The sequence below is a fragment of the Saccopteryx bilineata genome, chromosome 6 (genome assembly GCF_036850765.1).
Source record: "Saccopteryx bilineata isolate mSacBil1 chromosome 6, mSacBil1_pri_phased_curated, whole genome shotgun sequence".
NCBI lineage: Eukaryota > Metazoa > Chordata > Mammalia > Chiroptera > Emballonuridae > Saccopteryx > Saccopteryx bilineata.
Genome location: NC_089495.1, coordinates 130,285,345 through 130,305,099, shown reverse-complemented (window position 1 = coordinate 130,305,099; position 19,755 = coordinate 130,285,345). Strand labels below are relative to the sequence as shown.

Sequence of the window (19,755 nt, the reverse complement as noted above, 5' to 3'; positions counted from 1 at the left end):
AAAGCCCTTTCAAAATCTAAACACATTTCAAATCGCCTAACACTGGGGAGCAGTTAAAGATTTTATATATGCAAGACTGTTTTTACCCCGTCTCACCATTTGAAAAGATCAAATTACAACCTAATAATCAGGTGACCAACTTTTTTACAATGAAAAGGACAAAAATAAATTGAAAAAAACAATATCATAAATAAACATTTTATTCATTGCAACAATACACTATAATATAAATGCATAATAAAAACATTTGTAATATTTTATATTGTAATTATGCTTACATGCCTGTTACTTTTTAATAATAATTGTAAGAAAAAAGTACTCATTTAGATACAAATACGTCACATCACACGCAATGGATCAACCCTGCATTGATCAAATACGGACATTTACAGATTAGTCTTCCAATATCAAAATGGAGGACATGTAGGAGGACACTTTTCCAGGGAGGACGGAACTTACAAAAGAAGGACTGTCCTCCCTAAAGGAAGATGATTGGTCACCTTACCAATAAGGTCTCCACGTTAAAACTCCCTGCCCAGAAATGGCCAAGGAACAGCCCCATCGTTCATTCCTCTCAACAGATGAGATATTTTAAAAATAGTTTGGGAGGAAAAAAAATTCACATCGGGTCCAGGAGTTGGAGCCATGGGGACTGGTTATTATGACAGCCAAGGGCAGATGGAGTGTTGCTTGTGTATTGGAGACGGGGAGAAGCCCACTTCTCCTCGCTGTGAAGGAAAGGTATTGTCCTTGGCATCCTTCCTGTGTTCCCGGGCCATTAGTGTTGTGACTCAGTGATCAGAAGGAAGATAGAGCCCGAGTCGGAGCAGTGACCCTGACGAGAGCTTGGGCCTGGGTCTTCAGGGTTCTTGTTTGTTCTGTCTCCCCCACACACACACCCCCCCCCCCCGGATAGCTCAGCTCCAAAGAAAGGATGTTGGATCTTTTTGCCTCCAGATTTTTTTTTTAACTTGATAAATGTGCTGCCTCTGTCCCCTCCCAGGAAATCATTCATGCAACAGTTTCCTACGACCCTATTGTGTACTGGGCATCAGGTGCTCAGTGACAGTTGAAATCATCCCTGCCCTCCAGGGTGTCCCAGTGGGAGGTAAGGCCAATAGAACTGGGACCCTGGAGTTTCAGGGTCAAGGTGCACCTCCCACCCCGTCACTCTTAGGTTACAGCCTAACAGATGGGGATCTGCTTCTAAAGTTCTGCAGGTCCCAGGAGCATGCACTTGCATTGCTGTGATCATCGGGACACAAATCTGGGTAAAAAAATCCATTTCCAGGGCTGAGTCATTTGCTGTCTTGGATGATGGGGCCAACGCTTTTCGTGGTTAAATCGGCCATTGTGACAGTGGCCACTTCTTCCAGATCCCTCTCGACATTTCTGCCTTCACTGGCAAGAGGTAGTAGTTAAAAATACGGTGTCACATGGAGTTGGGATGGTCACTGGAGTTGAGCCCGGGTCATCTACAAGAGCAGCTCTCCTGGGAGGTGGAAGGTACTGCGATTATCTTTTTTCCCTCGCTCAGCGCAAAAGACATCAATCACCTCAGTATGTAACAGGCCAGATGTATCTCTGTTCCAGAAACCGATAGTGACTTTGATAAGCTGGGGCAGAAGCCAGCTGGCAGGAGGTTGCCGGGTGAGTCTGAGATGGCAAAGAACAGACAGAGAATATGGACAGCTTTTATCAAGAAGTTTGGTGTGAAGAGGAGATACACCTCAGGGCTGTAGCAGAGAAGGGTCCAGAGAGCTTTTCATTTAACAAAAAAAGATGGGTGTAAGGTGAGCATGAAGTATGCTGATGAAGGGACTTACAAGTTCCTAAACCTTCGAGTCCTCTGTACCCACACCTCTGTTCTAGGAAGGTCATGTCTACCTCAAAGGATGGTGTGAGGGTCACATGAGATCATCTTTGCCAGGGTTCCCAGAGGCTCCGAAATCAATATTCTCAGCATGGTTTCCGACCATCTCTGCATAAATCGAGCATCTCAGTCTACCCATGGTGCACATAACATCCCCAGTGCAGGGACTGGCACCCTCGGGCCCATGGGTCAAGTCTGGTTCACCGTCTGTGTTCGGAATTATGAAGTTTTTATTAATACACAGGCATGCTTGTTCGTTTATGCCCCCTCTGTGACTGCTTTCCTGCTATCACTGCATGGGGGAGTGTTTGCAACAGAGACCGGAGGGCTTGCAGAGCCTAAAATGTTTACTACCTGGCCTTTATCATACACACACACAAAAATTGCCACCCTTGACTCATCTATGCCAGAGCTTCCCTTTACCACCATCCAATGAATTGATAGGACATCTCGTGCCAAGTGGCAGAATGAGACCGGTCCCCAGAAAGGCAAGAGACAAGCAGCAGAGCTTTGTGCCCCCAGTGAGGACAACAAGCAGGGCCCACGGGAGATTGCCAGTCACATATGTCCTGCCCCTAAGTGGCCCAGGAATTGAACTGGCCATTAAATTGGCCAGCAGGTACCCAGTCCTGTAGAGTTCGGTCTGGAGGATGAGTCTTCACCCCACTCTCCGAGCACTGTGGACTTACCCACTCTGCACCCGGACCGGCTTGAGAGGGAATCTAGAGCAGTGGATGTTCAAGGTGGAAAGGCTCTCTCCTTCTTCCCCTTAGCCCTCCTGAGTAAGGAAAGGGTGCAGAGTGGACATAACTCCGCAGATGAACACCACAGATGGTCCCCCGCCTGCTCCAGCGATGGTACAGTAGGGAGAGCTGGGCAGACTTGCAGTTTAATGGAGGGATCAGTTCAGTGACAGGCTGGTGACTGGAACTTACGGGGGAAAGGCTAAGCAAGAAGATGACAGAGGACTGAGGTGAAGATGCAGAGGCAGGGACTCATTGTAAACATCTGTAAGAGTCAAACCAGGCTGGTCTCAGGGATGCCCAACTAGGTGGCATGTGGGGGGGGGAGGGACTCCAGGGTGACTCTAGTTTCTGGCATGAAAAGGCGGATGGCAGTGTCATTCAATCAGAAGGGGGGGACATCAATCTGGGGGCGGGGTGGAAAGATATTAATAAGTTCCATGGTGGGCACACTTTCTTTGATTCTTTTGGGACATTGCATAGAGACATCAGGGGTCCTGGCTCTGTCAGCCTGCAGTGGAGGGAAAATGATTCTGTCTGTTTTGTTTACCACGTATTAAGTGGAAAAAAAATAATAAGGCTCAGAGCACCTTGACCTATATCATTGCGGGGCGCGGTGAAGAGAAATGCAGGGTTTACCTAATAAGAAACGCTTCTTGCTTCTTGACTGACACAGTTGTATGAAAATGCATCGTGGGGAGGGGGGCAGGCAGGGGGGGAGTGTGTGTGCAGGGGTGTGTGTGTGTGTGCTGAACATTCAATGGTGGAAAAACCACTATAGCTACTCATGCATTCTAGCCGGTCTTGTCTTGATTTGCATTTAGATAGAAATTCTTTCAGCTCCGAACCAGGATTGCTTGCTCACTGCATAGCCCTGAGAAAACATTATTACCTCAAGCTCGTGCGGTATCACTGGTACAACAGGCAATACCAAACATCACAGTGGTGTTAATCGCAGTCTCCTTAATGACTCGGTGGGAACCAGCTGTTGGAATGATGGAAAAGTTTAGAACAAGCCGGCTCTGGAGTCTGTCTGAGAGCACGGTGTGCATAAGCTGTTAATGAGTGACTGCTCAGATTCTCCTCGCCGTGCTGGGGGGAACCTGTTTCTAGAGGCCGTGTGTGGTGACACGCTCTTTCCCCATGAGGTCTGAGGCTGGGCAAGCCTCAATGCTATTTTGGGTCCTGAGGAGGCGTACCCTCTGGTTCCCTCTTGCACAGTGGAAGAAGAGGTATATTCTATCCGGAAAAGGGAACTGGAAGCAGGTGGCTCTGAGGAACCACACGGAGGCTATTCTAGCACGATGTCCATGCCTCGACCAGGGAGCCCCTCCATGCACATCGTTTCCAAACGCCAGTTAAAAACCCCGTGGCTTTTATAGACATGTTCATTCACCAGTCGGTAAGCCGCCTATTCCATCGCCTTAGTTTAGCCTGGGTAAGCCACTCCCATTTACCTCTTTTGCATTTGATTGTAAAAATGAGAGGCGTCTTGGGAAGTATTTGATCCTCTCCGGTCATGAGGGCATTTCTCTAAGGTGAAAGCGCCCTGTGGATTGGTTATGCCCAACGGTGTGGATATGCTCACTCCTACTGAACTGTGTGCTGAAAAGGGTTAAGAAGGTATATGATGTGATGTGCGTTCTTACCAAAACTGGAACTTTCTTGAAAATTTCTCTGGTTATAAAAAGAAAAGCATACAAGAAATAAAAGCTTCCCTCAATTCTACCATTTTGAGACAGTGGATTGTGGTGTGGCGTTTTTTGTTGTTTTTTTAACTTAGCCATTGTGCCCAGATCTAGCAGTAGGTGTGTCACACTCATGAACCATGGTGAGACAGCTTACTAACTTAGCATGTTACTTACTGTCCTATTTTGTCCATTTGCACAGTGTGGTTGGTAGGAGAATGTCGGTTTATTCATTCCAGAATGTCATGGTGAACAGCAGAAACAATTTTCCGCGAGCCGTGTTTGACGGAGCTAGTGGAAAATACTCAATGCGTTCAGGAAATTTCTTGGTATGCCCCCCTCCTAAGAGGCTATATCTAGTACTCCAAGCTGAAATTTAAAAAAAAAAAAATCATGTTCAAAAGAGAAGCCTGGTCTTAGCGGCTCAGGAACCTGAGGTCCTTCCTGCTCTGGGGACACGTGTCCCTGGATGGGGCTGCGTTTTTAGTGCACCGTGACAACAGAGACCTTAAGGCGCTGGCCCTGGGTAATTAGGGGAAGGGAGGGGAGGAAAAAGGCCCTGAATCACTGGGCACCGTGAAGCTTTGATTTAAAAATAAATAAACATCTTGCGATTGATCCGATTGATCCATGTGAAACAAAAGAACTTTTTACACTCTTTAGGACCATGGGGGGGGGGGGGGACAGTGATCCTCTGAACTTCATTTCCAAGCGGCATTCTTTTTGGGACAGTTATAAAACAGAACAGAGGATGCTAAGGCTACGCCACTGTAGTTGAAGTCAAGGCAATAAAGAAATATATAAAAACTAGAAAGCCCGGCGGTCATATGAAATGACCGCTGTTCTAGATATTATAAATTGTAATTAAAATGATTTGTGCAAAGGTGTCTGCTAATTCAAACTGAATTACCCAGGACAGGCGGCGAGGACGCCCCTTTGCTTACTGCCCCACGGGCTTTCCCCCTTCTACTTGCTTAATTGCTTAAAGTAGAGTGCAATGAAGGAAACCACTGGCGGTACATTTCTTAAGAGCCACCGCTAGCTCAATAAATAAAGGTGATTTAAATAATAAAATGTTAATTCACATGTCAAAGATCTCTTTGTACACAACATTTCTTGTGTAGATCTTTCCATCATTTTTAAGCTCGCCTTGCAGAGGACCATCAATTATTTTTAATTTTACATCCGTTCTTTCACAAACTCTTGAACAGGCAACATAAAGTTGACCATGTCCAAATGCAGGCTCAGGTAAAAAATGCCAACACGCTTAAGCGTTTGGCCCTGAGACTTATTGATGGTCATAGCAAAGGCAAGTTTTACAGGAAATTGTCTATGTCTCAACTGAAATTTGACTTAGCTATTATGACATTATTTTTCAATTGGAGAACCTTCTAGTCTTCTACCATTGCAAAGACCCCTTTTGGTGTTAAGATTTCTTAACAGCATAATAATTGCTCCAATCTTTAACCTCAATTTGTGAGGTGGCATGCCAGAAGGCGGGACTATTTGAATGCCGTGGCAACTTCACCCCATTGGCTAGTACAGTTATGCAAGCAACCGATAAGCTATTGGCGACAAACAGACACTTAAGCCGCATATAATAAAGAAGAGTGTTGGCAAAGGCCTTCGAGAAAGAGGCGGTAACTTCAGGAAGCTCTTGGGTGATTTTTATTGCCACCCTGTGCGGTTTTGGTAACCCCATCGCTGTTCCTTTGTTGGCTTTGTTCTTTGCTGCCATAAGGACTTCACAGCTGTATTGTAAAGGCTTCTTTTGATGCTGCTGTTTCTAATTATTACTCTAGTTTCTTTTCTGCTTGCTTCCTCGTTTACTGAAATCCCAAGTCCGAGCTATTTCTTATTTCTGCTGTACTTCTCAGGCTTATTAATTTTTTTCTTTTTTTTTTTTGTATTTTTCTGAAGCTAGAAACGGGGAGAAACAGTCAGACAGACTCCTGCATGCGCCCGACCGGGATCCACCTGGCACGCCCACCAGGGGGCGTTGCTCTGCCACGACCAGAGCCACTCTAGCACCTGGGGCAGAGGCCAAGGAGCCATCCCCAGCGCCCGGGCCATCTTTGCTCCAATGGAGCCTGGCTGCAGGAGGGGAAGAGAGAGACAGAGAGGAAGGAGAGGGGGAGGGGTGGAGAAGCAGATGGGCGCTTCTCCTATGTGCCCTGGCCGGGAATCGAACCCGGGACTTCTGCACGCCAGGCTGACGCTCTACCACTGAGCCAACCGGCCAGGGCCTTTTTAAATTTTTTTTAGCGAGAGAGAGAGAGAGAGAGACAGAGAGAGGGACAGATAGGGACAGACAGATAGGAAGAGAGAGAGATGAGAAGCATCAATTCTTCTTTGTAGCACCTTAGGTCTCAAGCTGATGAGGCCACGCTCAAGCCGGCAACTCCTGGGTTTCTAACCTGGACCCTCTGTGTCCCATGCCAACACTCTACCCACTACACCACTTCCTGGTCAGACATCAGGCTTTCTCATTCAATGTTTACATTCACTGTAAAGACATCTTCCATATTCTTGCTGCTTCCCGGCTCTCCCAGATCCATCCCTCTGCATGCTACACAGGTATTAAAATCTTTACATCTGGCCAAAAAACAAAACAAAACAAAAAACTGGCTGGAGGCAGTTGGCAGTCACTTCTTCTGTCCCACCGTACTAACCTAACTTCATTCCTTTTCGCCCAGGGGTTTCTCTTTCTTTGACTTCTCCACAAGGATGTTCCCTTGAGTAAAGGCCATATGTCTTGCTGGATCCTGCAAATATCTTTGTCTTCAGAGAGTTTCCCCTGCCCTCGCCACCACCTGCAACGCGTTTTCCTTGCTTCCTTAAACATCGGCCCCTTTGCAGCTCTGAAAGGAAGCTTCTCTCTCAGAGGTCCCTTAGCGTTAATGTGTACTAGCCAGTTGCTGTCTGCCTCAAACTTTGAAAATTGTTTGTATCGTCACCTATGCAGAACCATCCACAATTAGAATATGACCTCCACCTTACTGGAATATCACCTCTTGTACCTAATATAGTACCCAAATGTCACTTAGGATATTTTTGGCTGCAAAGTAACAGAAAACTTTAACTCCAATTGGCTCGAAGGATAAAGAAGTTCATTGTCTCACATTATGGGTCCAGAGGTAGAGCAGGCCCCAAGCAAGGTGATGCTCAAGGTGAAGGCCTCCTCAGTGATGTCCCGGGTTGTTAGTAAGCAGGGCGACATGCTGCCGGTGGCGGGAACAGAGGGATGGGGAGAGGACATGCACACACACGTGTGTCCTTCCCTTGAACCCTGGATAGCTTGAGGATGACTGTCCCCCATCATGATGCGTGTAAGGAAAGGGGGTACACCGAGAAAAATTATGGGGTTATTCTAGGAAAGGTGGGAAGGGGAAACCATTCAAACTAAGTACAGTGTGTCACACGCAAAGGGGTCCCTATTGCTGACAAGTGGTACACAATTCAGTCTAAATACCCGTAGTAACAAAAAGTAGATCACTGATAGCCTGAAACTCCAGAGATAGGGAGGGATGAATCACAAAGGGTCACAAAGAAACTTCCAGGAAAGAGAAATGTTTTTTGTATCTTAATTGTAGAAGTGGTTTCATGTTGACTCATTGAATTGTAGGGCTTGAAATGGATACAGTTCCTTGTGCGTAACTTACATCACAATGAAAGAGACACTAAAAATCTTTCTGAAGAGATATACATTTTTCCCGCAAGCAGGACCTACATCTATCTGCCTATGGCTGGCTCTGCACCCCCAGGTCACCATCACCCATCCTGGTTAGCTACCTTGAACCATCAACAGGGAACAGAGATCACAGAATTCCCCAGAAGCAAGCACGGGTCCCTTCAATGTCATCTGGATTCTCAGACTTCCTTTTGATGGCTTTGCATAGAACAAAAGAAAACAAAATGAACATAAAAGTAGTCTGCCTCAACTTTCTTTGACTTTTCACCAGTTTCTGGCCAAAGTTTCCATAACTGGAGGGGTGAAATGGTTGAGAAAACTATTAACCGTGGGCTGTTCAGGAAGGTTAATCAGTAGGCAAGCTGGGAGGGGGAGCTGTGAAGAGAGACTTCCCCAGGACTTTATGCTGCTTTTTGTGTTGCTTTATCTTAGAAATACATTTCAACGTGTATGGCGTGACTTTGAGCAATACCTGCTTTTGTATTTGCAAACTATTATGAGACAATAAGGCTTGTCAGCATAATGTAGTAGAATGCATTTAGCTCCCAATAAGTGGTGTTAAACACAACCTAATAATAAACTACTTTGAGGGGCAAAGAAGGAAAAACTAATTTGAATTTACTTGTGAGAGACAAAAGATCTACCTATGTCAGACCCTGACCCATGAGCCCCACAGAATCAGAATTTGAGAAGTAACAGACTAACTCTGTGTGTGTGAAAGGTTCCTGCTTCATATCTTTTATATAAATTTATAATCATACTGGGTCATTTATGGACCCACCTACAATGGTCCCTGGCACATACACAGCAGATTATTTGCTGAATGCTTGTCTTCAAAATCTTAACATTGTCTACTTTCTGGAAATTACAAGATAATTTAACAGAAGGAATCCAGACAAAAAGGACTTTTTTTTTTTTTTTTTGGGTTTAACCTGTTTTAATAACAGTACTTTCTATGAAACAGATTTTAGCTGGCTTGTTGAGTCGCAGAAATTGGTTGCCACACTCTGAAACCTTGGTTTAAAGGATCTGAAATGGTTATTTGGAGAAGAGTCAAAAGGAACGAAACCTTCCCCCCACCCCAAATAGACTGATTCAAATCGATCTGAAGAATGAATAGTTACAGGGGCTCAGTATTTTGAGTTTTTGTCAAATCTCCTCAGCACTCTGAAGTACACATTGTTGTCACATAACAGAAACAACCGCGGTTAGGGTGGGGACAAGACTGGCAGAGTTGTCTGCTAATATCCAAACCAGAGTGTCAATGACCTCCAGGGCTCAGAGAGCGTGTGTTGCAACAAAAACATCTGCCATGTTCTTGGCAGCCTTTTTTTTTTTCCTCCAAAAAATGTCAGGTCCCATGCTCAAGAGAAAATGGGTCCAGTCATTTCTACATAGGAATGAGGCCCAGGTGAAACACGAGTGGACACCGTGAAATCATCTCTGAACCATTTACACTATTAAATCAACCGCTTACCCACCGCGTTTTCCAGTGATTTGTGAATCGCAAGCAATTCATTCCACTCAACTATTATAGAATGTCTGCTATGTGTCAGGCTCAGGCAACACCAAGATGACTGAAAAGAGCCATTTCTTCCCCTTAAGAGAGTTTATGGGATGCCATGGAGACAGAAGAGTCCATCCCAACCCTGTGGGAAGGGACCGAAGAAAGCGTGGGGGCTCGAGAAGCAACTAACCAGGCAAGTTGTGAGCAGAGGCCACGGTGCAGGAAGACCGAGCCTCCCCCCTGAAGGCGTGATGGGAACCCACCACGCAGCGGGGGAAGGAGGGAGACAGACCGGCATGCTCCAGACCCATCACGCAGCGAGTAGGGACTCAAGGTTAGGGGACAAACAGAGGGAACTGGCCGGAGAAGGTAAAGAAATGAAGTGACCAGACCCCGCCAAACCAAAGAGCTGGCCCGATGTTCCTAAAGCTTCCTGAGAGCCAGTGAGCGGTTCCACACGGGGAGTAACAGGTTCAAGCCCGCGGTTTTTTTTTAAAGGTCACTCTGGTTCCAGGGTAGGGCGAGACAAGGAGGGCCAAACTGATTTAGTGCCCCAGCGTGAGATGGTAGGAGCTTCACCAAGAGGAAGAGGCGGCAGTGGAGATGCCGTCAAGTAAGGCAGCCTCAAAGGATGCCAAGGTGACAAGGTGAGAGGACTTAGGGACAGTTCTAGGTGGGTGAGTTTGAGCTGTCTCACCCACTCCATTTGGAAGCCCAAATGGAGATGACTGATAGATGACCTCAGCTCCGGGGAGCCGTCAGTCAGCGGTGGAGGCTTGGGACTGGTCAGCACAGAAATGGCGGTGCCGGCTAGTTAGGGCACCCAGCTCCTGTCCTGGCATCAGTGGGAGGTCCCCAACCCACCTTGCCCACCTCATAGAGGACAGACGTCTTTGCCAGAACTCAAAGACAACATGGGGGCAGAGGGACCTCAGAGCTGTGGGTTCCAGCCCTAAATTATTCAGGAACTGCTTATCCAGTATTTAAGGTTGACTTATCTCTTGCTCTTTAAGATTACAATTTTAAAAAATTACAAAAAGGCCTGGTGAACTCATATCTGACCACACTCGTTCCACGATGACATTTGTAGGCTCACGTTTGCACTCCCGACAGTCCCTCCAAATTCCATATTTTGCAGCACCTGGGTGCAGCAGTGTGCGACAGACCTTAATGAGGTAGCATTTCTCACCAACCGAAAGGTCCCATGTGCAGTGGCTCTGTATTTTTTCAGGCATTCTCTCACTCAAGTTCAACTCAGAACTCAGCTGAGTTGTGGAGGAAAGAGGACGGAGGAGAGAAACATGGTCCCAGCCCGTCCTTGGTCTCTCCTGCCCCCGCACCCCGCCTGAAAGAGCTAAAATTAAGTCAGGCCTATAGGTCTGTTGAGACTTCAAGAAAACACCACCATGAAAGGACAATCAACGATGCCCTGGCAGGACAGCTCAGTTGGTTAGAGAATCACGTTGATACACAGAGGTTGCTGGTTCAGTTAGTTAGGGCGCACACAGGAACAGATCAATGTTTCTGTCTGTCTGTCTCTCCCTTCCTCTTTCTCAAAAATCAATAAATAGCCTGCCCTGAGGTGGCACAGTGGGATAAAGTGTCAACCTGGAATGCTGAGGTCGCCAGTTCGAAACCCTGGGCTTGCCCGGTCAAGACACATGCGAGAAGCAACTACTACACGAGTTGATGCTTCCTGCTTCTCTCCCCTCTCTCTAAAAATGAATTTTAAAAAATCAATAAGTAAATATTTTTAAAAAGAAAGGACAACTGTACCATTTTAATTTCTTACAGGTGTAACCATATTTTATCTTTTATACTGTTTTTACTATACCTTTTCCATGTTTAGATATGGGAGTATTTACCGTATTCAGGTAGGGTAACCTGCTGTACTGTCTTGTAGCCCAGGAGCAGTTAGGTTATACCATATCACCCAGGTGTGTGGTAGGCTATACTATCGAGGTTTGTCTAAGCGTGTGCGGTGATGTTTGCACAACGACAAAATTGCCTAACAACACATTTTTCAGAACATATCCCCATTCTTAAGCAGTGCGTGACTGTGTTGTGTTTAATCATTCACCCATTGAATGACATCTGTTATTTCTAGTTTGGGCTATTACAAAATGCAGCTGCTGTGTGACTACTGTATACAGGTTTTCATGCAAACAGTTCTCATTATCTGAGGTAAATGCCCAAGACTGTGATTGCTGTGTTATGCGGCAGTTGCAAGCTCAGTTTTATAAGAAATTGCCAAGCTGTTTTTCCAGTGTAGTGTACGATTTTGTATCCCCGCCACAATGCAGAAGTGACGGTTTTTCTGCCTCCTCACCAGCACTTACTATTTTTATATTGGCCATTCTAATAGGTATATCATGATCATTTGGTGTGATTTTTTTTATTAATTTAGTGATTGATTTTAGAGGAAGGTGGAGAGAGACAGAAACATCGATCTGTTCTTGTATGTGCCCTGAACAGAGATGGAACCAGCAACTTTTGTGTTCCGGGACAACGCTGTAATCATACTAAGCTATCCAGTGAGGGCTTTGTGTGATTTTAATTTGCATTTCCCTACTGGCTAATGATGTTGAGCATCTCTACGCGTGCTTATTTGCCATCTGTATATCTTTTGCCCATGTTCCAACTGGATTTTCTTTTTCTACTGTTGTGTTCTTTGAGAGTTCTTGATACGTATTCCAGATGCTGGGCATTTGCTAACAAGGTGCAAGTATTTTCTCACTCTTTTTTTTTTTTTAAGTGAGAGGAGCAAAGGCAGAGACAGACTCACACATGTGCCCAGACAGGGATCCACCCAGCAAGCCCACTACGGGGTGATGCCCTGTCCATTTGCTGGGCAGTTGCTCCATTGCCCAGCAACCGAGCCATTTTAGCACCTGAGGTGAGGCCATAGAGCCTGGGAGCCAACTTCCTGTAATGAGCCATGGCTGCAGGAGTAGAAGAGAGAGAGAGAGAGAGAGAAGGAAGAGGGGGAGGGGTGAAGAAGCAGATGGGCGCTTCTCCTGTGTGCCCTGACCAGGAGTCAGACTGGGGTCTTCCACACACCTAGCCAACGCTCTCCCGCTGAGCCAACTGGCCAGGGTGCAAGCGTTTTCTTGTGCTCCGTATCTTATCTTTTCATCCCGTTAACAGAGTCTGTCACAGAGCTAACATTTTAATGTTAACGAGGTCCAATTTATTAATTTTTCCTTTTATGGGATCAGGTCTAACTCTTTCCTTCACAGTAGGTCCTGAAGATTTTATCCTATATTATTTCCCCTAAGTTTCATGTCTTACATTTTAAGTCCACAGTCCAACTCAAGCTCATATTCATAGTGTGTAAGGCTTATATCAGGGGTCCCCAAACTACGGCCCGTGGGCCACATGCGGCCCCCTGAAGCCATTTATCTGGCCCCCGCCGCACTTCTGGAAGGGGCACCTCTTTCATTGGTGGTCAGTGAGAGGAGCACTGTATATGGTGGCACCGCAAAGCACGGCGTCACTCACGTACAGTACTACTTCCAGTGATGCAGGACGCATGCCTTACGGCTCTGGAAGCGCGTCATATCACTTGATATGGCTAGCAGTGACAAATATGGAACCAGACATTGACCATTTCATTAGCCAAAAGCAGGCCCATAGTTCCCAGTGAAATACTGGTCAGTTTGTTGATTTAAATTTACTTGTTCTTTATTTTAAATACTGTATTTGTTCCCGTTTTGTTTTTTACTTTAAAATAAGATATGTGCAGTGTGCATAGGGATTTGTTCAGTTTTTTTTTATAGTCCGGCCCTCCAATGGTCTGAGGGACAGTGAACTGGCCCCCTCTGTAAAAAGTTTGGGGACCCCTGGCTTATATTGAGGTTTATTTTTTTGCCTGGCGATGTCCAGTCGCCTGAACAACACCGCTTTTGGACCTTTATCAGACATCAGTTTGACACATTTATATGGGTCAGATTCTCTGTTTCTATTGATCGTCTATCCCTCTGCCAATAGTACAGTCTTCTTTTTTTTTCCAATGATAGTTTTATTTTATTTTATTTATTTATTTATTTATTTATTTATTACAGAGACAGAGAGTGAGTCAGAGAGAGGGATAGACAGGGACAGACAGACAGGAACAGAGAGAGATGAGAAGCATCAATCATTAGTTTTTCATTGCGCGTTGCAACACCTTAGCTGTTCATTGATTTCTTTCTCACATGTGCCTTGACCACGGGCCTTCAGCAGACCAAGTAACCCCTTGCTGGAACCAGTGACCTTGGGTTCAAGCTGGTGAGCCTTGCTCAAACCAGATGAGCCTGCACTCAAGCTGGCGACCTCAGGGTCTCGAACCTGGGTCCTTCCGCATCCCAGTTCAACGCTCTATCCACTGCGCCACTGCCTGGTCAGGCTGATAGTTTATATTTAATATTACTTTGTATTAGTTTCAGAGGTACTATGTAGTGGTTAGACAACCATATACTTTACAAAGTATTCCCCTGATACTGGTAACCCACCAGGACACCATACATTGTGACAGTATCAGACTCTATTCCCTTCCCTAGGCTGTACTTGACATCCTCCTGACTGTTCTGTAACTACCCATGTGTACTTCTCAATCCCTTCACTTTATCCACCCCAACTTCCTTCTCCTCGGGCAGCCACCAGTCTGTTCTCTGTATCTAAGAGTCTGTTTCTGTTTTGTTTGCTTGTTCTTTAGATTTCACCCGTAAGTGAAATCATATGCAATCCGCACAGTCTTTGTTTACTTGTAGCTCTGGAGTATGCTTTGATGTTGAGTAGAGTGATTCCTCCCACTTTTCTTCTTTTTTCAAAATTGCTTAATGCTATTCTAGAGCCTGTGTGTTTCCTTAGATATTTTAAACTAAGCTTGTCTACAAAAAAAAATTTTTTTTTTAAAAGGATCAGAATTTCTATAGGAATCAATTTGGAGAACTGGCATCTTTACACTGATGGGTTTTCCGGTCCACAAATATGGGATGCCTCTCCACTTATTTAGATTTCCTCCTAGTTCACCCATCTTTTGTAGTTTTTAGCAGATGGATTTTGCACATGGTTCCTTAAGTATATACCTAAGTATTTAATTTCCTTTGCAGTGATTGTAAATAGTATTGTTTTTAATATCCATTTCTACGTGTTCATTGTTAGTATATATTATAGAAATTAGTGAATCCTATGACCTTGCTGAACTCACTAGTTGTAGTTTTGGGGTTTTTTTGTTTGTTTGTTCATTTAAGATTCCTTGGGACTTTCTATGCAGACAACCATGTCATCCACAAATAGGGACGGTTTTGTGCCTTTCTTTGCAATGTGCATGCCTTTTATCATTTTTTTCTTGCCTTATTGCAGCAGCTGGAATTCCCAGTACTGTGCTGAATAAGAATAGAATGAAAGCAGACATCTTTGCTTTTGTTCCTGAACTTGGAACACTTCTTCAGTCTTCTGCTGTGAAGCATGACATCGCTGTAGGTTTTTACCTACCAATACTCTTACAAGATGTATTTTGTCTTCTTTCCCTCCCCTTTTCCCACCCCCATCCTCTTTTTAAAGAAGCAGCTTAAAACTTGGGGATTGGTCCAGCTGAGATGACAGAGCAAAAAAAAAAAGAGAGCACAAAGGAGATTTTAGTACTTCCTCCTCCTTCCGGGCTAGGCTCTATAGCCCTAATCACCCAGGGCCCGAAGAGCTAAGCTCATTATCAGGGCCCTTGCATTGGGGAGTGAGCCGAGGGCTCCCTGCAGATGGGACAGGAGATGGCTGTCGCACAGGAGAGCCTCCGCCGCCCACCCTAGCGAGCCGGTTGCCTGTACCCTCCCCTGGTGTGCAGCCCTTCCAGGCAGCTCACCGCTGCCAGCCGCGCTGCCTGCCAACCTAAATTGGCGATAGGCGAGTCTCAGATACCCAGATCCAGGGCGACAGAGTGGCCAGGGCCAGGTTTAGATTTGTGCGAGCTCTTGGCAGGCGGCTCGCCCTAAGAAGGGAATCGTCTGTGCAGAGAGGAAGCGCAGCGAGGCTTCCATGGCCTGGGAAAAGTGTCAACCACCAAGTGCAGGCACAATCCGTTCTACCTAAGGAACGATTCTTTTTAATGCGGGAGGGGGGCGGGCAGTTTAACCTAAAATTTAAAGAAGAAATGCAGACACCCTGGCCCGATATGCCAGCTCCGCTGGGCAACCCTCACCCCACCCCCCTCGCCCCGCCGGGCCGCCGCAACCCCACTCCGCTCGTCGCCCCGCCCCACGCGGCGCGCCCCTTGCGCCCCACCCCCGGGCTGGTCCAGACCACACCTGCGCAGGTTACACTCGCGGGAACACGCTGGCCGTGGGTGCGGGGGAGGCGAGCGGAGGTGCGCGGCGGGATGGGCGGGCGAGGCGGCGGTGAGGGCGCGGGCCTCCTCCTCCGCTAATGGCCGCTCTCGGCCCGACGGGGACGGGGAGCGGGACGGGGCCGAAGGCCGCAGGCGGAGGGCGGTGCGCTGGCCGCTCGTGCCGCGGGGTCCTCTTCCCACGCGTTTCCCCCGCGGGTCCGTACCAAAGCTGCCGGCGTGGGGGTGGGCGGGCCATTCCACTCGGGGAGGGGCGCGGGGGCAGGCCGGGGCTGGGCCGCGCCGCGCTCCGTTCTGTCCCGTCCGCGCGCGGAGGCCCCTCCTCCTGGCGGCGGCGCGGAGCGAGGCCGCGGCGTCCGGCGGGGGCACGAAGCCCGTCCTCGCCTCCGCTCCCCCCACCCCATCCCGGCTCCCGCGCCTCCGCCCCGCGCGGGGACGAGCGCTGCTGAGCGCATGCTGATCCCTGTCCTCCTCCTCCTCAGGCGGCGCTGGCGGCGGCCCCGGGACCCGCGGAAGCCGGCATGCTGGAGAAATTCGAGTTGGAAGAAGAAGGTGAGTGCCCCTCGCCGGGACGCGCCTCCGCTTCTGCGCCCGGAGGCCGGGCCGCCGGTTCCGCACGCCCCGGAGGCCGCGCGCCCGGCCCGGCTGCCCGACCGGCCGGCGATGGAGGCGCGGCGGAGCGCGTCTGCAGTGGCTGCGGTGCCTCCGCAGGGTAAGCCCAGTGGGGTCCGGGGATGGTCGCTCCTTTTGTCCTTACCCGCCGGACCCGATGGAGGGCAAGATGTCATGCCGGAAGAATGGCTGGTCATGCCGCCTTGGGCGCAGATAACCCCAGATTATGTGTATGGTCCATCCTTGTAAATAACGCAAACTGGTCCCCTACCTGTATTTGTGAAAAATAGCACCGCCAGGGTGTGTCTTCTTGTTGTACACTGGGAAAGTTAAATGAAAACCTGAAGCGGCTGAGGGAAATTGGTTTGGAGTTCAGGTGACTGTCGCTCCATCATCTCTGTCACCTCTCCCTTGGTGGGTTTTTTTCTTTTCCCCCAACTGCCCTGTTTTGTTGGATGGTTGGTTGGTTGGTTTTACTTACCTGGATCTTACTTTGAAACTGTTAAAACGTGAAGGGAATTAGTTTGTTCTTGGCAAGAATCAGTGTTTAAAATGGAGTATGACTGAGTTGAGGGTCTTTTGTTTGTTTTTTAACCTGGGTCTTATTTTGAAACTGAAAATTTGAAGGGGAATAGGTAGCTTGATTTGGGGCCACATTCGTATTTTAATGGAACAGGATGAGCTCCGAAGTGGAAATGAACTTTGTAGAAGAGGCTTGACAATTTGAGGAATGTGGAAGACCAACCTGCCCAGTGTCTTGTGGACTTGGCATTATTTGTTTGGGAACTTCTTCCCCAACTCCCCCCTCCTCCCCAAGAGTATGGATAGAATAAAGCTCCAGGAACAAAGACTATGCCATGTGGGTGCTGAACCTCGTGCCAACTTTTTACTTTAATTCTTCTGTTCATTTACATGCAGTCAGGCAGCAATTACTGAAGAAACATGCAGAACCGATATGAGGACGTTAACCCGGTGGTATTCAGCCAATGCTGAATATATATTAGGTGTTAGTTTCCTTGTAGAATTTCACCAGCAGCGTAGCTAGAAAATAATGCATTCATAGTAATTATCATAAAAAGTCTGCATCCATATTTACTATTAGCAAGCAGTTACATGATACATTTTAGGATTTTACTGGGGCTTGATTTGTGTTTTATCCTACTGAGGAATCCATGTCATTATTTCTTGGTTTTATAAACATCACAGGTCAAATTTTAGCCATTGTCCACTAGGCAATATGGTATGTCCCCCCCCCTTCCATTAAGACTTTGTCTAACCTGACCAGTGCTGGTGCAGTGAATTAAACATGGACCTGAAACGCTGAGGCTGCCATTTGAAACTTGGACTTGCCTGGTCAAGGCACATATGGGAGTTGATGCTTCCTGCTCCTCCTCCCCCCTAAAATGAATAATAAAAGACTTTGTCTAAATCACAGGGGTTTGCTTTGTCTCTGATATTAGTAACAATGAGAATTCACTGTTTTTAAAGTTTTTGCAGAGTCACTTGGGGACAAGAGGAAAGTGGAGGGCAGATGCTGTCAGAGAGGTACCACAACTGTGGTAAAAAACAGAGACCCAGCTTCAGATCTTAGCTCCACTTCTTATTTAGCTGTGTGATCTTGGACAAGGAACTTAACCTCTCTGTGCCTTAGTTTCCCCATCTATAAGAAGTAGCTAATATAAGGGTATTTAGAGGGCTAAAAGCATATTTAGTACAGGGTAAACCCAGAGGAAACACTCTGTCAACATTATTAACGATTACCTTTTAAGTGCCATTAACCACTGTACTGAGTTCATAGGCTTCCTAAGGCCTTTATCAATGAATCTTATTAACAGAGAGATTCTTCTCAACCCAAGTCTGATGGGTTCTTTTCTTACTTGAGATTTACTATTTAATTATGTTACATTTCTCAGAGCAGACGCACAAGCCTCCTTTCTTTTGCATTTTTCTGCCAATGGAGTGAATGTAAAGGATGAAAACCTAAGCACCTAAAAAAAGAGTATTTCTCATTTTTGCTCATCTATTTTTGTCTATATTGCTGTCATTATGTTAAAGCATACTGAATCCCACAAATAACCCTGTCAAACTTTTCCAGATTTTAAGGAGGCAGAATGTTAAGCAATTGCTCAGAAGATGTTAGCTGAGCTAGAAGGGGTAGTGTTGGCGTGATGTCAAAAATGCTGCTATGGATTGTTGTTTTTTTTTTAACTTCAGATTGCTTATTCATCCAAAATATGGAAAAACTGAATATCAAGCAGAATTGTGCATTTATTGGGGGGGAGCCCTACCATAAGACATTATTACACCTTTAAATATCCTGTAAACTGATGTGTTAGCAGCAGCCTACATAATAGATAGCTGATGAGTCGATCCTCATTTAATCTTTAATCTTCCTCCTTACCCAGTTAAAGTAATAATTTATGCATTGTGGTCCAGAAGCATTACTTAGATGGAGATATATTTGGTATACATAGACACATGATCACTAATATTTTGCCACTGAGTCTTTTTCCTGTTTCCTAGTAAACTATAACTGATGCTATATTTTGTCAGAGGCAAATCGGAGGCACTAGTGAAATTGGAGGAGTTTCTTAAAATGTCACTTGCTTCTGGGAGAAACGAAGGCACTGTCTGGCAAGGTCCCCTGCATAGTTTGGGTCTTTGCCTGGGTTCTGATGCCTGCTGCCCACCCGTTTCTGCTGTCCGCTGTGACTGTCACACTCTGTCTGACCAAGGGACCTTTCTGGAGCATGAATTGCCGGCACCGCTCCTTAATGGGAAAATCTTGAGCACTTTTTTCTGACTATATATAGGATAAGTGCATGCTTTCCTGCACCTGTGGCCTCACACGCTGGTGACAGGGGAGCTTTCTGGGCCTAAGAATCACCAGAGATCTTTCTGAGGAGGCAGGTTCCAGTTCTGTGGGTCTGGGAGGAGACCCGAGAGTCCATTTGGCTTTCCTGCCAGACCCTCAGGGGCTCCCGCTTCACAGAACCCTTCCCCGAATAACAGGGCTCCAGAACAGGCATCCACAAACTTCCATAAGTGGCCAGCTGGCTTCCGTGGACGACTTCATCTGCCTGTGCAACTGCGAGGCAGAAGGCAGCCAGAGGCCAGATCAGTCTGGGGCACAGGAGCCGTGTTCCGTAAAACTTTTATTTGCAAACACGGCCCAATTTGGTTCACCAGTGTAGTTTGCCCTGTGTGTCCCCTGATCTGTGTGGCACATCCCTCGCGTCTCTGTGCCTTTGGGTATTACATCTTGGGAGGATAAGACCTTCTCCGCCCCCTTTCTTGCTGATACATCGTGGCACAGGCC

General features: G+C 46.8%; 1 protein-coding gene and 1 long non-coding RNA gene across 10 annotated transcripts in view; one reads left to right on the top strand and one right to left on the bottom strand.

The window, feature by feature from the left end:
- The window catches only part of PRKAG2 (protein kinase AMP-activated non-catalytic subunit gamma 2), a 200,514-nt gene that overhangs the window by 125,878 nt on the left and 54,881 nt on the right, over positions 1-19,755 (top strand). For 4 of the 7 annotated variants that reach the window (XM_066237433.1, XM_066237432.1, XM_066237434.1 and 1 more), the window contains one exon: positions 16,307-16,376. In XM_066237433.1, coding sequence (XP_066093530.1) covers positions 16,307-16,376 — 70 coding nt within the window. The other 3 variants (XM_066237440.1, XM_066237439.1, XM_066237438.1) reach the window with 3 other exon arrangements.
- On the bottom strand, positions 3,327-15,884 carry LOC136309230 (uncharacterized). Of its 3 annotated transcripts, none has more exons than XR_010726265.1 (3): positions 11,368-11,418; positions 4,482-4,673; positions 3,327-3,601 (listed from the first exon to the last, which is right to left on the bottom strand). It is a non-coding gene; the product is annotated as an uncharacterized lncRNA (long non-coding RNA). The 3 variants fall into 3 exon arrangements; XR_010726266.1 differs by having other exon boundaries at positions 3,327-3,490; XR_010726267.1 differs by lacking the exon at positions 11,368-11,418 and adding an exon at positions 15,787-15,884 and having other exon boundaries at positions 3,332-3,601.